This window comes from Dichomitus squalens, assembly GCF_000275845.1.
Source record: "Dichomitus squalens LYAD-421 SS1 unplaced genomic scaffold DICSQscaffold_53, whole genome shotgun sequence".
Classification (NCBI taxonomy): Eukaryota; Fungi; Basidiomycota; class Agaricomycetes; order Polyporales; family Polyporaceae; genus Dichomitus; species Dichomitus squalens.
Window position 1 is genome coordinate 210,859 of NW_006766935.1, and position 15,609 is coordinate 226,467.

A 15,609-nucleotide genomic window follows, 5' to 3' on the forward strand; every position below is an offset into this window, starting at 1 on the left:
TTTATATACCCTTTCCGTATATTTTACGGTTTGGGATAAACATAAAGTAAATGGTTGGAGCCTTAACGTCAACAATATGTATGAGTAAGTGCCTCTCGCGTTCCCGTGCGAGGGCTTTGCGCCGAACCTAGTGTAAATGTTTGTTAGCCCCAGGTCGTTGTGCTCGCCCTTTGAGTAGGGTATATTTGCTAGAGTTTGGGCCACGAAGGAGAGACTCGAAGATTGCCCGAGATCGCGCTCCACTTCTTCTCGAGTGAGTGCGCAAAAGGTCCTTGCACCCGCCGCATAGCCCAAATGTTGGTCCTTCATTGGCTGGTACTAAGATCATCGCCATTCCAGGAAGGTGGTCAGCTCTCCGCATACTCCACCTTTGCTCGAGATGCAGGCAATTGTATCTCGAGCGACGTGAAGATCGCCCAAGAAGTTTCGCCCTGGGCTCTCACAATCATACCCTAGTATGAAGAATGAGCGATCTGGTGCCTTCCAAAATACTGTAGTAACAGAGGACCAGACATCGCTCGAGTGTGCGTTTCATCCTCTACTGGCTACGCATGCGCGATCGGAAGGCCAGTACTGCCAGGACGTAGGCGCATATCCGAGCAGCATGAGAACTCGTATGTGCATCTACACCATCAGGAAATCCTTCCTGTCAAAATATGCATAGATCCCTCACAATTTCAAGAGAATGCGAAGCATTCCGCAGATTCCACAGATCCCCTGAATTCAGAAGAAGAAAAATTACTCCATGAAGACCAATGCGCTCTGTAGCATATTTCAGGAAATTGTAGAGAATGCATACCATTGCTTCGCCTTCGCTTTCCCAATGTCCCTAATACTCGGATATTGACACAGAATGGTATAAAATATAGAACCAAATGTATTCGTTGTCCCGACTACATGACCAATTACTACAGGCATGTATAACCGACATCGACAAGACATGACTTGAAACAACTCTAAGGCGACACTCTTCATCATTGGCATTGTCGCACTCTCCGATACGCCGCGACGTCGCTGACGGGGAGAGTATGGAGGAGATGGATGAGAGCGGGGAGGACGAGATGGCGGTTGCGATTGAGCGGAGCTTGGGAGAGGATGAGCAGGTGCGGTTCATGGGAAGGTGCGCGGGCTGAATCTGCTTGGGATGAGGTAGAGGTATGATGGGCGGAACGAGGGTGGACTTTGGTGAGTACCAGCGTTGACATCGATTGCGTCCTACCTTCTGGATTATTTGTGTCCTACAGGCAGTTCCTCCAACGGCTGTCCCATGTTCTCGTGCCTCGGCTGCCTGATCTTGCGACTCAGGAGCTCATGCTCAAGCTGTAGTTCACGTACGTGTACCTGGAGCTCCCTATTGTCCACAAGCGCGCCTTCATGGACAACTTCCGCAGCGGGAACATGTCCGCGGATTCACCCTACTCAGGGGCCAAGTCCATCTACGCGGACGCTGCGTCCCCATACAGGCTGTTGAGGCGGCACCTACCGACCCTTCCTCCTGCTCGCGGTGTTCTCCCTCACAGCGCGCTACTCCTCACAGACCGCGGCACCCACCAGACAACGGCTCGATATGGATCGCCAGCGACGAGTACATGGAGGATGCCAAGATGATTCTCGACCGCACCTATGCCACCCTGGGAAGCAGAGTTGCTGGTGATATTTACAGACTTACTGGCTTCCTCACTGCTCATCAGCTCCTTCAACACCTAGACCTATGGTGTATGAGGGACACCGTTCTACTCCTCCACAGCTTAGCAGTCTGTACAGGTTCCCAGGAACAAGGAATAGTGACGCTCTCTTCTCAGCCTGATAATATCATACGTACTTGATATGGATCCGATGCGATGAGGAGGCTGAGCGGTGATACCACCCAGCCCATTCATCTAAGGGTGAGGAACAGACTACAGATTGATGCGCATAATGAATTGGAGGAGGAAGAGGAGGGCGCAATAATCCCGATGCCGTGAACCAAGCTATCAATGCTGGGTGAAGTGGTGAGGGACAATCAGCCTAATGAGACAATCTGGCAAGGAGGACAAGTAGAGGGTAAGAGGGAAAGCCTCGTCGTGCAAGCTCGGTTATGAAGTTCAGGTGGCAACCAAGTACTGTGGAGTTGCGGGCGCCCAGTGGTCAGACGGTCAGCGCTGCAGCATGCACCACATTCGGTGGAGCGCCCAGAAGTTGCTGACGCGACATCATCATACCCACCCGCATCTCTCGCATTCTGGAAGCTTTTGAGATATCTCTGACGTTTCACGGTCATCTGAAGTGTTCTAACAGATTTAGTCACCATGCCCGGACATTTCGGCGGGAGGGTTTTCCTAATGACGCTCATGATATCTTGGGATTGACAGCAATGTTACACATAGTTGGGGCACCCGCTTGCCTATCGGAGTCTGCACCTTCCCTGACCGTGTGCGCTGTGTTAACAGTGTAACAAGCCACCTTCCCACCTTCCCCTTTGCGTCATGAGCGGTGAGAAGCATTTTACATGTTTGACTTCCAGCCGTCAATGACGAAGGCGTTCCGATTCTTCTCAAGCGATAGCCATTTGTGTGAGCTGAGTCACTCTAGACCGAATTTCCCCTGACTTACCCCCTTCTCTATCTCAGGACCTGATATTGAAGAAACTGATATTGTCGTTATTGTAGCGTTACCGGCATCATGGTAACCAGTGAGGCAGGTCCGACTCGAGCTTGGGTAGCTGAAAGCAAGGACTGTGTCTTGATTCAGTGCTGATATGACCTTGCTTATAACGACACGGTGACCTTGCATTTATTGAAGTCTGCTTGATACAGCGCTCTATCCACGTGGCGACTTCGCCTTCGCACTCATGTGGTATGGTGCGAACGCGCCCGCGCCCAAGAAGTTCACCGTTGAGCGTCGCCACGCCCTATCTAATTCCCCTTCAGACATCATACGGAACCAGTGCAGCCCTGCTAGAACCACACAGTACGGCCTTGCGTCGAATAGCCTAGATGCCCTCCCAGGGTATCTGAGTCAACAGGTACCCGCTAGACCACGAAGCGATGCCAACCATCCGTCCTGTCAAGTTTGAGTGTCCTTGGGCACCAGCCCTGTGCCCCAAGAGCTATTGTATACGCCGAGTAGGTCAAATATACCGGCTCTGTTGACAGCCCGGGCACGGTCCTTTCGCCGTGAATCAATAGACCGATGGCTTCCAGAGCCATGGCCAACAGTATCTTGCGATCCGTGTTGGCCTTGGCAAGCCTCTAGGTGCAACGCCCAGTTTGTGCGCCTGAAGAACCCCTGGACTACTTCTTTTGTGGGTGGTCTATTACTTTCCTGAGAAATCGTTGACCGAGACCACCCCTCATACATCAATGGTGAGCTATCGATGATCAACTCCATAAGTACCTGTGCAGCCCATTCGTAACCCTTGTCCTTGTCTACGACCCCCCTCGTTTCCCAGTTGCCCTCCTGTGTTCTTCCAGCTCAGGACCAGTTCGACGCTCCGCCGCGGCTCTCAGCCATGTCCTCAAGCAACCAGCCCACCGTAGTGATTGACGACGCCAATCTACACTACAACACATCGCGCGACGCTGCTCAGGCCACACCCCCTTCGAGCGCGGTCTCCGATTCGGTTGCCGGGGCGAAGACGTCCCCCTGGAACAACACGCTTGTTGTGGTCACTACTCCCACCAGCTTCTGGTACAATGTGACCGGTTCGTCAGCAGCCTTCCTCGCTTGATCACTAGACTGATCAGTCGCCCTTCAACCGATGACAGGCTACAGCAGAGTCGCCGTGTACGGAGCACTCATCCCGCCTACGAGCGTCGGCGTGACCGCATGGGCGAACTACACGATCGACGGCAACTACACCGCGGCGAACATAACCACCTCTGCGAAAATCATCACCGACTTCCCGCTGTTCACCTCCGTCGAGCTCGATCCCAACCAGCAGTATGACCTCACGGCGGACATCTGGGCGTCACCAGATGCTCCCTATCTGCTGGATTATGTGCTCGCGTTCTCGCCACCAAAGCCAGTGCCTGTCTCGACCTCTAGCACTACTTCCAGCACTAGCTCAAGCACTATGACGGCGAGCTCTACGGAATCTGCTAGGGCGACGTCCGCGGCGGATCTCAAGATACCACATCCTGTCGTATTTGTCGGAGCGTTGGCTGGAGTGTGCGCGCTGCTCCTTGCGCTGTTGCTCGTCACCTGCTGCTGCTGGTGCCGTGCTCGTAAATCTAAACCAAATAAGATCGGTGAGCATTGCTGCATCTCCCTGTTCTCATGCTCCAAGTCGATAACAATTTTCTGCTCCCGCAGAAGAGCCCGCTGCCCCCGAGCCTCCCTTCCCGCCTCGGCCCACCATGACCAAGAGCGCAACTCTGGTCTCGACAAAGGCATCTAGGAGAGGGGACTCGTTCTACGAGCCACCGCTGGCATCTTCTACGACTACGCTTGCCCGTGCGTCTACTCTCGCACTCGCATCGGTAGCTGAATCTGCGCCTCCCCCCGTTGCTGGGCCCGGGCCTACGCAGGCGCCCAGACCGCCAACGACATACGCCCCTGAAAATGTCCAATTCGCAGGTCCGGGAGCCTCGTATCATCGCTCTATGACGATGCCTACACAGCAAAATCTCCAGATGTCATCTCCAATGGTGCAGGAGATGCCCAGACAGGAAGGCCTGCAGCGGTCCGTGAGCCCATATCACCTTTTGCCGCACGCGGCCTCGAAGCCGCGCCTACACGTAGGGACCCGCATGCCCTCGGGAATGTCGAGTCCCCCAGCTATTCAACTCCCTACGCCGTTCGAACTCCCACCCGCTGGCGAGATCCTCACCCCGGAGTCGCCCTTGCACAATCCATATGACGACCTGTATGGGCATATGGACAATGCGCCCTCGGGCCCTGCTGTTACGCCGGAAGAGCGTACTTCTACCCCAACACGTTCACGATCTTCCTCAACGGCGCCCGCGCCCTCTGTCCTGCCCCTTCTCACGTCTACGCCTTCGTCCATGTCCGCATCCACGACAGCAGCTCCATCCACTAGTCAGGCTTCCACATCGACACCAGCCACATCGACACCAACCACAATAGGAACAAACACGTCAACCCCAGCCCCAGCAACATCCGCGCAGCCCGAGCTCAAAGCCAGTGCGTCTACCCCAGTACCCGTTCAAACCAATCTGGGTCCGAATGAATACCCTCCGGAGAAGAAAGAGATCCGCCTGGAGCCCCCACAAGCTTCCTCTTCCTCGCCCGACCACGAGCGCTTCGAGGACAGTCCTCCAGCGTACAGCTCCTAGTAGACTGATGCCCTGGCCCCCCAGCTACCTGCGCACCTTTTCAGGATGCAGGGACTTTCATGAGACTATGATTATTGATGACTATTGATCATCGACGTTACTTGCCATTCATAGTTTTAGACGACTTGTATCTACTACTCGGATGGAGCACAGGTTTGAAAATCTGGTACAAAGGTAGCCCTCGCACTAGGTTTCCCAACCAGTGCGCTGTGAAGTAGGGTGTGGTATCGCTGTGGATGTATACGTGAAGTATGGTCCGACAGGTCTGTTACGTTCCAAATTCAGGATGGTACAAGTGAATGAGAGCAAGCACCCCAGATATCAGTTGCATTGGGTATTTCGTACTACAGAGATACCAAGAGGTGACGTCCATTGCCTACATACAAGATACCGTCAATGGAGGACAAGGAGCGCATGTAGGTATACAGTCAAGAGAACATCAGAACATCTATCGCATGGAATACGCAAGGCGCGAGCTCAATCGTCGAGCCTAGCTAGAGCTTGGACTCGCGGAACTTCGCAAGCTGGAGTGGCTGGTCTTTGGAACAGCATATACATTAGCACATCTGAACTGGTATTGTTGAGACTGAGAGATACCCACATGTACTGTGGAACAGATTGTCCTCAGGCGTCATCACGAAATGTGATGACAGCGAGCTCGCGTCGACCATCTCAGGCACGACATCTTTGATGGTCCTGGCACCAAGCAGACGCATGTTCATCTCAAACTCGTCCTGTTCCCACAATGCATTCAGCAAAGCGGACCCTGACGTCCTCGGGCTTTTGAATGTCTAGGACTCACGCGGAAGATCTGGATAGCCTTCTCCACGCCCTCTTGCCCATAAGCACAGAACGCATACAAGAAGGGCCGACCGACACCGACAGCCGTTGCCCCCAGCGCGATTGCTTTGAGCACATCGCTGGCGCGGCGCACGCCTCCATCAACGTAGATCTCGAATTTCGGGTCGGGGTAGTAGCCACGCAGGCGGAGCGCCTTGACGACCTCTATGAGGACCTCGATGCCAGAGCGGGCGGTGTCTAGCTGCCTGCCGCCGTGGTTTGAGAGAACGATACCTTGCACGCCTGCTTCGTAAGCGAGAACAGCGTCCTCGGCACAGCCGATGCCCTTCAGGATGATAGGCACTGCGGAGAGGAGAATTCAGGACGAGCTCCCTGGGGATAAGGATTGCAGAACGTACTCTTCGTGATGCTCTGGAACCAGGGGATGTCCTTCCACGACAAGCTTGGGTCAATGAACGACTGCTCCGTCCCATCTCCAATCAGCGTCGAGCGCCTTTCTGCCAGTCATCCCCAGCTCTACTCACGCTGATGGCCCTTGCGACGCCCTGGTCCTTCTTGACCTCCTGCCCCTTCTGCACCTCCGCGCCTGCCCCGTCATCGACGAACTTCATCCTCATGTCCTTCTCACGGCGACCGAGCTGCGGCGCGTCCACAGTAATGAAGAGGCCCTTGACTCCGCGCTTCTCGGCGTGCTGTACATACTTGCGCGTGATCTCGCGGTCGCGATTCACGTAGAGCTGGAGGAAGAACGTCTGCCCAGGAGCGGCAGCGTTGATGATGTCGTCGAAGGAGCATGACGCAAGCGTCGCAATCTGCAAGTCCGGTCTCGTTTCAGCTCTTTGCCACTATGCATCGGTCACTTCGGTGGGGAAGAGAGAGCTCTACCATCTGGATGACGCCATGCTTCGCAGCAGCTCGCGTCAAGCACAGCTCGCCATCAGGGTGTCCGAGCTTGCCAAGTGCCGTCGCCGACTGTCGAGTGGGTGAGCATAGTATCGAACCTACGTGTGTGTGGATAACGTACGATGTAGACAGGTAGGCTGGACTTCTGACCCAAGATCGTCGTCGACCAGTCGACCGTCGAGACGTCGCGCAAGATCCGAGGACGGAACCACACCCTGTGTCGTCCGATCACGGCACATGGAATCAGCGGGTCTGATCTCATGCCAATGTCACCTCGCAGCGGACGGACGCACCTCTGATACGCCATACGGTTCTCCCGAATAGTGATCTCGTCATCTGACGCGGACGAGTAGTACGCCTAGGATTAGTATGGCAATCGCACAGTCCGTCAACAGGTGTCAAACGACTGCAGACTGGGTTGCGCGTGACATACCCAAGCTTTCTCTGGCAGCACGAGTTTCGCAACGTTTTCGAAGTCGTGCAAGTTAATGACGTTGTCGAGCGGAGGCCGGGCCTCCATGAGAGCAAGCCTGTGCTTCTCTTCGGCGGTTGCCTCCTTGACGACCTTGACGACCGTGCTCGAATCCACAGCGCCGAGGCTGAGCGAATTGTAGGCAACTCAAATCAGATGGGCTCTCAGACGGAAGCTGCCTGGACACGCACTGTTTTGACGGCGGTAGGTTGGTAGTGATAGCATCGGGCGGGTGGATAGGTTCGTAGGCTTCCCTGCATGATAGTGGTGCAGATCAGTGAAATTCGAAGCTGAGACAACAGAAGCTGGTAAAGCTCACGTTGCATCTTTCCCCGCATACTTCAAGATGATTTTACTTCCTCCGGGATGCTCTGCAGGCAAACTCTGTCAACATCCGGTCGGCTGTGGTGGTCAGATCAACGGAACGTACCGTCGAGGAAGTCCGTGACGTCGTATACCTTGCCTGCAAGAAAGGCCTATAGTCGCCTGAAGAACAATGCGGAGCGACGTCAGGACGTACCGTGGACGATTATCCAGCAGCTATCCCGGCTGGCGTGCTCAGCAACTTCGGGGCCCGTGAGGATGCGGATGCTCATCGTATGCGAAGACTCAGGCTGACAGGGAATAAAGGAGGCGTGCAGCAGGTTTGCGGCGACATGCGCACCAGCACTCCATTCTTTTCAACACGAAATACGGGAAAGGGGACTCCGCATGCATACACTGGGATAGAGGTCGGCGGAGACCCGCACCTAAGCCAAGAGACGCTTCGCACAGTTTTCCGGAGCGTCATGTCGAAAGGAAAGCCGGAGGTACAGCGCATCCTAACGCCTGGCATTGCTCTGGCATCCGTTGGCGAAGAAGGGAGGGGTAGGTTGAGCGGCGGGCATCCCTGTCACGCGGAGTTTAGGCGCATGTCCGCATGCCCCGTCGGACTCCTTCAGTCCCGGGCCGCAGGGAACTTCAGATGTCGTGTATGCACTGTAGAGTAAGCGCAGGGGGTTCCCACTGGGAGATCCCACCGTGATACTGGTGACATCACAGCGGTTTGCATATCGATGTGGCCTTCTGGAAAAAAACACGCTCAGGTTGGTTGACGAGACGCGAGTCCGATCCGCCACTCAAGACGCTGGAGGGCACTAGCGAGAGCTATTGAGGCGACTTGAAGTCCCTTCATTAGGCCCTGCTAGGCGACGCGCGTCGATCGGGCTACGCACTTCAGAATTCGGAAGTAGGGTAAGTTGATGGATGTAATGGATGGCAGCGAAGCTAGGTAAAGTTCCCCGGGTGAGCGTCCGTAAGATGCCACCTGGCAGCAGAATGTTGTGTCCAGGTCCTAGTCCGGCGATGTCGGAGCTGAGCCCTGAGGCCTGGGAAGCATGACTTGGAGCAGGTGATATCAAGCTAAGTACGCCGGTCCAGCTCCATACGTGGAACTGTATCCTTGTAAAGTCTGGAGAAGGAGGTGGTCATGAAGCAGAAAATATATAGGCGCCCATTCCTAATATGGCAAAAGCATCAGGGCATTGTGTTAAGTTTGTCTACTAACGTGAACGTCGCAATTGCTCTTGTCCACCACCACAGTCTCGGTATACCACGTCTCGGTTGGCCTCTGTCTCATGTCTTTTTTCGTGCTTTCGCTTCAGCGGAGTACTAGGCAACTGAACCTTCGCAATATCCTAGGCTACACCCGCCGGTCTCTCGTGAGAAGCTGATTCAGAACGACCTTGAAGTGAGTCATCAGGAAAAGTAAATATCCTCAAATGACGCGCCAGGAGAGCGTGACAGACTGCCAGGCCCTCAGGCAAGTACATACTTGCCTTACGTGTTAGGTTGCTGACGCTACTTACCCAGACGCTCAGCACTATGCAGCGGCGTTCGGATCACGCTAGTCTTCTGAACACCAGCTAGGATGGGCTCGGTTTGTCTTCAATATCATATCGAGTCATGTAATGACCTGTATGATACGTCGCGTGACCTGTCCTTATTTGCAGGCACGACCGTGCTCGAGGGTCTCATCCCACCGAACGCTACTTCTGCTCCTCCCGTGTTCCGCTGATTTGGAATCCACTCGAGACACCGAAAAAGTACACACGGGCTGCGCAAGACATCAGACTGCTCCTCCATCTTATTTATACATTTCTCTACCCCTGACCATCTCTTGGCTGCCCAGAATAGCGAAGAGACACTACGACCGCTCAATCTCCGTCTCCTTGCTCCCAGCAATAACTCATGTGCGGCGCCTTGACGTCCACTAAACGAGACCGGAAGGCTCCATGGATTCTGCGCAGTCGTGTACAGTTCAAGACGGAACTTACTCCCTCATGACAAGGAAATGGACGTGTCTTCGTTGCTGCTCGGGCGCATACATGCTTGGCTGCCCGCGGTCAGCACGCCAAGAGACTCGCATCCGTCGACACGCATTCCCATTCCGCGTGGGACGGTTCAAATGCCGGCTGTAGAGAAAAGCGGACCTAGTCTGCGTTGATACGCACGACAGAACCCTATCGCCGCACCAGTTCCCGCCCGCGTACTTCGGGATTTCTCTTTGCGCGCTGCCAACTTTTCAGCACCGCGTCGGTGCCTCAGACCCTTGCCCTCCCTCGGAGCTTATGGGAGTAGTCTACCTACCCGCAGTAGGACAATTAGTCGGGCAGTGCCAAGCATGCGTGAGACGCGTTATCGCCGGAGGAGGACCCGATGCGATCCCAGCTGGGCGTTCACGTCAAGCATCTGTCGGAGGAAGGAAGAAGCAGGAGACAGCGTCTCCGCCCTTGTATGCCATCGAGCAGGTGGTAGGTGGGGATACGCGAACTGTGAGCCCCGCTCAGGAATTTGCAAGTAGAGCGATTTGCCGTTTTCTGCCGCTTCGTGGCTTCATTTAAGAAGGCTTGGCTCGACAAGACATGATACTCCATCACCCTCTATCTCTTCTTCCTCAAACGCACATCCATCCCAGCCTACGAGCCCGTATTTTCAGCCATTCCGGTTTCTATAGCAGCTCTGTTAAGCCGACTTCCCATTATGCCCGGCCTCGATCTCTTCAGCTCTTCCTCTCCCGCCACCGCCAACACTATCGTGGAGGTGCCCGTCCCCTCCTCTGTCCCCGCTCCCCCCCTTGTTGAGGTCGAAGGGACCGAAAAGGCCACTGAGGCGGTTGTGATCCCGCGCAGCCTTGCCAGCCCTGCGGCATACTACAACCCCCGCCTCGACCCCAAGAATTTCCTTGAAGGTCCGCTGTCATGGAACCCTGCTACTCGCCTCCGCCAAATGCTCGCTCGCCCTGGTATTGTGGTGGGCACTTTCCCTATTCTGGATGCGTCCTCGTCGGCCTGATTTCTGTACGCGTCTGTTCAGGTTGCGCCGGGTATTTGCGACGGCATCAGCGCACGCTGTGCACTCGAGGCCGGGTTCGACTGCCTCTACCAGAGGTGCGATTTCCTCCGCGAATAGCGGATGAATGACTCTGTACTTACGACTGCCTTGCGGATATAGCGGTGCTGCAACGACGGCGTCTCGGCTTGGGCAGCCCGACTTGGCAATCGCAACCCTAAACGATTTCGTCCAGGTATGCTTTGAACGCTTCCTTACTTGAGAGGCCTCGTTGCTCATGACATGTGATGTCCAACAGAGCGCTCAAATGGTCTGCAGTCTCGACCCCACGACACCTGTCATCGCTGATGCCGACACCGGGTACGTATACGTGTCCGTAAATGCTACTCACGAAGTACTTTGTCTGACTGTTTGGGGGGCTCTTGGCAGGTTCGGCGGTCCCGCAATGGTCGCCCGCACTGTCACCCAATACGCGCGCGCAGGCGTTGCTGCACTGCATATAGAAGACCAGGTGCAGACGAAGCGCTGTGGGCACCTCCTTGGCAAGCAGGTCGTCTCTCGCGAAGAGTTCCTCACTCGCATCCGGGCGGCGGTGATTGCCCGAGACTCTATTCCTGGCGGGTCTGACTTCGTACGTCCCCATGCCTTCTCCCATCTACCGAGTCAGGCCCTTACCTGCTATGTGCGCTCATATAGGTGATCATCGGGCGCACAGATTCTGCGCAGGTCCTCGGTATGGAGGAGGCGCTGATCCGTCTGAGGCTCGCAGCCGATGCCGGCGCGGACGTGTGCTTCATCGAGGGCGTGCGCACCGCCGAGCTCCTCAAGTCTACCGTCGAGGCGCTCGCGCCTAAGCCTGTGCTCGTCAACGTGATATCTGGGGGTCTAACGCCCTCGTTCACGACGCACGAGGCCGAGGCGCTCGGCGCGAAGATCATCAGTAAGCTTCTTTCCTAAATCCCAGGACAAGAGGGGCAGGGTTGTTGATGAATGGTTGGTTGGACAGTCTTCTCGCTGGTGAGCTGCGTCGCGGCGGTGCACGGGATCCGCGCTGCGATGGCATCGCTCAAGAAGACAGGCACAGACTTCACTAGTGCGAAGGGCATGGACCCCAAGGCGTTCTTCGAGGTCATGGGTGCGTTTTTTTTTTGCCTCCCCATCCAAGCCCATACTATATCAAGACGTTTACCTGCCGCTGTCATAGGTCTGAGCGACATCGTCCAGCTCGATGCACAAGCCGGTGGCAAGGCATTCGAGAAGGTCTAATCACACCTGAACCTGACTCCCCTCTTGGCGCTCCGAGTCTGCAGTTCCTGAAGCTGAGGTCAGCTAGCTGCCGGATATTGATTGTTTTCGTTTCACTTTGGTTATCATGGTCGTCATATTGCTTACTGTATAGAGATGACTGTTTATGTACAGTCCACGCGTCCTGCAGCATAGTATCCCTCGCATCTTGTCCCACTAGACGATCAATCATACAAGTGTTGTTGTACTTATGGATATTTCCTCGACGAGAGCATAGGTTATCGTTTCCCAATCAAGGCACTTGAATTGGCTTGATTGAGCGATATCCGGCAAATCATGATAGGCTGTACCTGGATCGCCAACGGCTGCAGCTGGCATAGAGGCCTTGGGACGTGAAGCAGGCGACAAGAAGCTATCTGATTATATCTGCATTGACGAGGTGGCCATGAGGGGTAAGGACAGGGAGCGGTTTGTTCGATTTACGGAAAATGGGAAGCGATGCACAACGAGTCTGCTATAAGAGACAAGGAAGATACTGGATGCCAAAACTCGGAACGAAATCCGGAACTCAAAAGCAAATGAATGGCAGTCCGACTGACATCTCGTAACCGTCTCCAGGCTCCGCGCTTGATTCAGCTTTCGCGTTTACGCCTTCTGAATAATACCTTGCCATTGGGGTCGGGAAGGACGTGAGTAAGACCGTGGTACAGGTTCTTAGGCCGGGACCCGTCACCAGGAATCTTCAAGTCGTAGTGGAAGATGATGTACGCCATGATAGCTTTCATCTCGTTCGCAGCAAAGAATCGACCAGGGCTGCAAGCACAGAACGATGGATATCGTTTGCCCGTCATCTCACCTGAGAGAACGAGACGACGTACCAGGCGCGCTTGCCGTGCCCGAAGGCGACGAACTCGGTGGAGGTCTGTACGAACTGGTGTTTCATTCCCTCCCCCTCTTTCTCCCGCATACGGGAGAAGCGGAACGGGTCGAAGGTTTGCGCATCTGGGAAGTATTCCTCGTTGAGGTGCGTTGGAAGCTGAGGCCCTATGACCATAGTTCCTTTAGGAATCAAGGTGCCGTTGACGAGCACGACGTCCTTGACTGCTTTGCGAATCATCGTGGCTAAGAAGCGAGCAGACAATTGGTATACGCGAAAGATACTCTGGAGGAGATGGGGCAGACGTACTCAGTACAACGCCGTTTATCCGTTGAGACTCCTTCACGAAGCTGTCGAGCTTCCACATCTTGGCGAGCGCATTCTTGGTCCAGCCCTCTGTGGCAACGATCAAGTCAATCTCCTCCCGCAGAGGTTGAATGTACTCGGGCATAGAAGCGAGATCGTAGAGGGCGTGCGTCAGACTCTGCAGTCATTGTCGACGTCAGACAGCGAGCGATGACAAGGGGGAAGTGGAGTGCGCACGTTTCCCGTCGTGTGAATGGCACCAAAGTTGACGAAGAGGATCCTCATGACGACGCTGAAGTCGTCATAGCCCCTTGGGACAGCGTAATCAAGAATCCATTGAATGGTGTCATTCTAGTTGATCGAGACGGAAAGGGGGTGAGCTCGTTTCGTTGTGTATGCGGTCATAACATCCTCACCGGCTTGTCCGGCCAGTCGTCACCATTTTCCTTCATAAGCCTTCGTCGCTCAGCGAGAACATCCTTGAAGTAGGGCAGAGTGCGGCGAACGGATCTCTTGGCGCTGCTTGTGAATTTGCCCATGAATCTTGTCACGGGCCGTTTGAGTCTGCTAGTCAAAAACTAGGACGCTCTTTGAGAACTCACCGCTTGACAAAATCAGGAAGGAAGCCCAGGAGGAGCCTGTCCGAGTTGATGTCGATCGCAAAGTCGATCGCAATATCCAAGTACTCCTTCTCTCGACCTATGTCGTGACTAAGATCAGCGTGAAATGACAAGCCGCAGGCCTAATGTACTCACACAGAGGAGCCCCAACAAAGCTGCGGTTACTCAAACGGGCCACGATCTCCAGCATCGGCCTACAAATGCTGACTTCTACCCATTCTGTTTAGACGTATGCAATCAGCAATCCTACCCATAGGATGTGGCCTATGCGCTCATGCTCACCATCAGCGGTACCTGTAGGGATATATTCTGGAAGAGCGATAGAGAGCTCGTCAATGGCTTCCGGAACGATGACAGGCAGCATGTGCGTCAACTTGTCCCTGATGATGTCGTTATGGTACGGGTCGTCCATGATTTCCGGGCCCATCGTGAACCGGGTTTGCATGACCTAGGAGGGTCCAGCTTAGTCCACGACAGCGCGCACGGAGCCCGTTCGGTAGTCTGAGACGTACGTCCTCTATGCCTTTATAGAATGACAACTCGGACTCCCCGCGCTTCCTCAACTCGTCGAGCAACTTGCTTCCAGTAAGACACACCAACCATTGGTCGAGAAGAGCGACTTTGAAAACGGAGTTGTAGTACTAATGCATGACACGCTAATCAGCCCTGAGAGGGGACGGAGGTAAATTGCTCAGACACACACCCTCTTATAACCCTCTTCGAACAACGCTTTGCCATTTGAGTTGAATCTAAAGGCAGTTATGTATGAAAAGATGGGGAGAGAGGGCCCCCCGACGGTGGGGATGTTGTGGAGCTACATAGACGCAATTAGCCTGAGCCTTCTTCATAGGCCCCATGTGCGTCGAGTGTTGGATTAGCGCGAAAGACATACCGGATCCCTCTGCCATTTCATGATATACCACACGAGGAAGACTCCCAAGGACGCATAGCAAATAGTTTGAGGTTCAATTGACATGGACATAGTTGTCTTGTAGCTGTGAGTGCTCGAGAGTTTGAAAAGCAGAGGGGTTTGGTCAGGTAGTGGAAACGAGGAGGTTTTTGTGGTCTAGGTTATTGCGCCTGTATATATGCAGCAAGACCACATGTGGTCGTCCCAAGTGAGCCTAATGCCAAGCCGCGAAACGCGAGAGTCTCAGCTGATGTCATAAAATCGGGGCCCGTTTCAGATGCCACGGTTCCGTAGTCATTTCGTGACTCTAGCTCGGCAAGACAGCTTTCGAGGACAGGTTGAAACATGTAAGTCGTGAGCTTAGGGCTTACGGTCGATTCATGGCTGTGCACATCAGGAAAAACCCGAAACGCGAATTAGCACTAATTTAGAGATAATGCGCTAACGTACCCACTAATGACGCTATTGCAATGCTAATAGTGCGCTCGATCCATGCACGCGTCTTACGGTGTCGGGCCCGTAGGGCGCTTGATGGCCTCGCGCGTGCGGATTAGACCACGCAAGTCGAATTTGAATGATGCTCAATACAAGAGTTTGTACATATTACGATCTACGAAAGAGTTTACATAGAATGTAGGACATAAATCCAAGACATTACTACTCGTCCATGTCCGTGGTGCAACTGGTCCGAAGTCAGGGAATAAATGACAGCTTCGCTCTAGGCTATCTACTGGTATTATGCTTGCACGGCGTTCCTTATCTCGATTTAAGGCTCGTGAGATTTTGTAGAGACCATGGTCAGCATGAGGTGATGTGAACGCAGTGAACCACTCGACATAAGCTAGGTGACGAGGTCGCTCTGGGACTGG

At 54.3% G+C, this 15,609-nt stretch overlaps 6 protein-coding genes across 6 annotated transcripts; 3 read left to right on the forward strand and 3 right to left on the reverse strand.

Annotated features, from left to right (window-relative positions):
- Positions 1 to 1,090: 1,090 nt before the first annotated feature.
- Positions 1,091 to 1,632, forward strand: DICSQDRAFT_140324 (uncharacterized protein). The gene has a single exon (XM_007369690.1). It carries the CDS (start codon positions 1,375 to 1,377, stop codon positions 1,606 to 1,608), a length of 234 nt encoding a protein of 77 aa, XP_007369752.1. The 5' UTR covers positions 1,091 to 1,374; the 3' UTR covers positions 1,609 to 1,632.
- Positions 1,633 to 3,490: 1,858 nt separating this feature from the next.
- On the forward strand, positions 3,491 to 5,170 carry DICSQDRAFT_129448 (uncharacterized protein; the record flags this gene model as incomplete). Its single annotated transcript, XM_007369691.1, has 5 exons — positions 3,491 to 3,683; positions 3,747 to 4,229; positions 4,294 to 4,434; positions 4,465 to 4,899; positions 5,025 to 5,170. 5 exons carry the CDS (start codon positions 3,491 to 3,493, stop codon positions 5,168 to 5,170), a joined length of 1,398 nt encoding a protein of 465 aa, XP_007369753.1.
- A 503-nt stretch (positions 5,171 to 5,673) lies between these two features.
- DICSQDRAFT_183166 (glyoxylate dehydrogenase) lies at positions 5,674 to 8,048 on the reverse strand (the record flags this gene model as incomplete). The annotated part of the gene is made up of 13 exons (XM_007369692.1): positions 5,674 to 5,814; positions 5,878 to 6,010; positions 6,079 to 6,419; positions 6,476 to 6,536; positions 6,602 to 6,889; positions 6,963 to 7,049; positions 7,102 to 7,195; positions 7,274 to 7,338; positions 7,414 to 7,579; positions 7,644 to 7,706; positions 7,772 to 7,823; positions 7,883 to 7,915; positions 7,973 to 8,048. The coding sequence occupies 13 exons, from the start codon at positions 8,046 to 8,048 to the stop codon at positions 5,771 to 5,773; spliced, it is 1,503 nt and encodes a 500-aa protein (XP_007369754.1). The 3' UTR covers positions 5,674 to 5,770.
- A 2,425-nt stretch (positions 8,049 to 10,473) lies between these two features.
- On the forward strand, positions 10,474 to 12,249 carry DICSQDRAFT_111644 (Phosphoenolpyruvate/pyruvate domain-containing protein; the record flags this gene model as incomplete). Its single annotated transcript, XM_007369693.1, has 8 exons — positions 10,474 to 10,743; positions 10,807 to 10,880; positions 10,945 to 11,017; positions 11,081 to 11,142; positions 11,212 to 11,413; positions 11,479 to 11,722; positions 11,789 to 11,917; positions 11,987 to 12,249. The coding sequence occupies 8 exons, from the start codon at positions 10,474 to 10,476 to the stop codon at positions 12,046 to 12,048; spliced, it is 1,116 nt and encodes a 371-aa protein (XP_007369755.1). The 3' UTR covers positions 12,049 to 12,249.
- Positions 12,250 to 12,452: 203 nt separating this feature from the next.
- On the reverse strand, positions 12,453 to 14,854 carry DICSQDRAFT_140326 (cytochrome P450). Its single transcript, XM_007369694.1, has 11 exons — positions 14,723 to 14,854; positions 14,534 to 14,644; positions 14,343 to 14,471; positions 14,113 to 14,278; positions 13,966 to 14,049; positions 13,813 to 13,909; positions 13,627 to 13,753; positions 13,448 to 13,561; positions 13,214 to 13,388; positions 12,906 to 13,149; positions 12,453 to 12,840 (listed from the first exon to the last, which is right to left on the reverse strand). Exons 1-11 carry the CDS (start codon positions 14,810 to 14,812, stop codon positions 12,660 to 12,662), a joined length of 1,518 nt encoding a protein of 505 aa, XP_007369756.1. The 5' UTR covers positions 14,813 to 14,854; the 3' UTR covers positions 12,453 to 12,659.
- Positions 14,855 to 15,390: 536 nt separating this feature from the next.
- Positions 15,391 to 15,585, reverse strand: DICSQDRAFT_11736 (uncharacterized protein; the record flags this gene model as incomplete). Its single annotated transcript, XM_007369695.1, has 1 exon — positions 15,391 to 15,585. A coding segment is annotated over one exon (195 nt), but the record flags the coding sequence as incomplete, so codon positions are not given.
- Between the last annotated feature and the right edge of the window lie 24 nt (positions 15,586 to 15,609).

Bases quoted from the DNA above. Each gene is read 5' to 3' on its own strand.
- DICSQDRAFT_140324 (XM_007369690.1), top strand. From the start codon at position 1,375: ATGGACAACTTCCGCAGCGGGAACATGTCCGCGGATTCACCCTACTCA.
- DICSQDRAFT_140326 (XM_007369694.1), bottom strand. From the start codon at position 14,812: ATGTCCATGTCAATTGAACCTCAAACTATTTGCTATGCGTCCTTGGGA. The intron at 13,754-13,812 runs GTGAGTTCTCAA...GCCCGTGACAAG, and splicing joins CTTCCTGATTTTGTCAAGCG to ATTCATGGGCAAATTCACAA. The intron at 13,150-13,213 runs GTACGTCTGCCC...CTCGCTTCTTAG, and splicing joins GATAAACGGCGTTGTACTGA to CCACGATGATTCGCAAAGCA.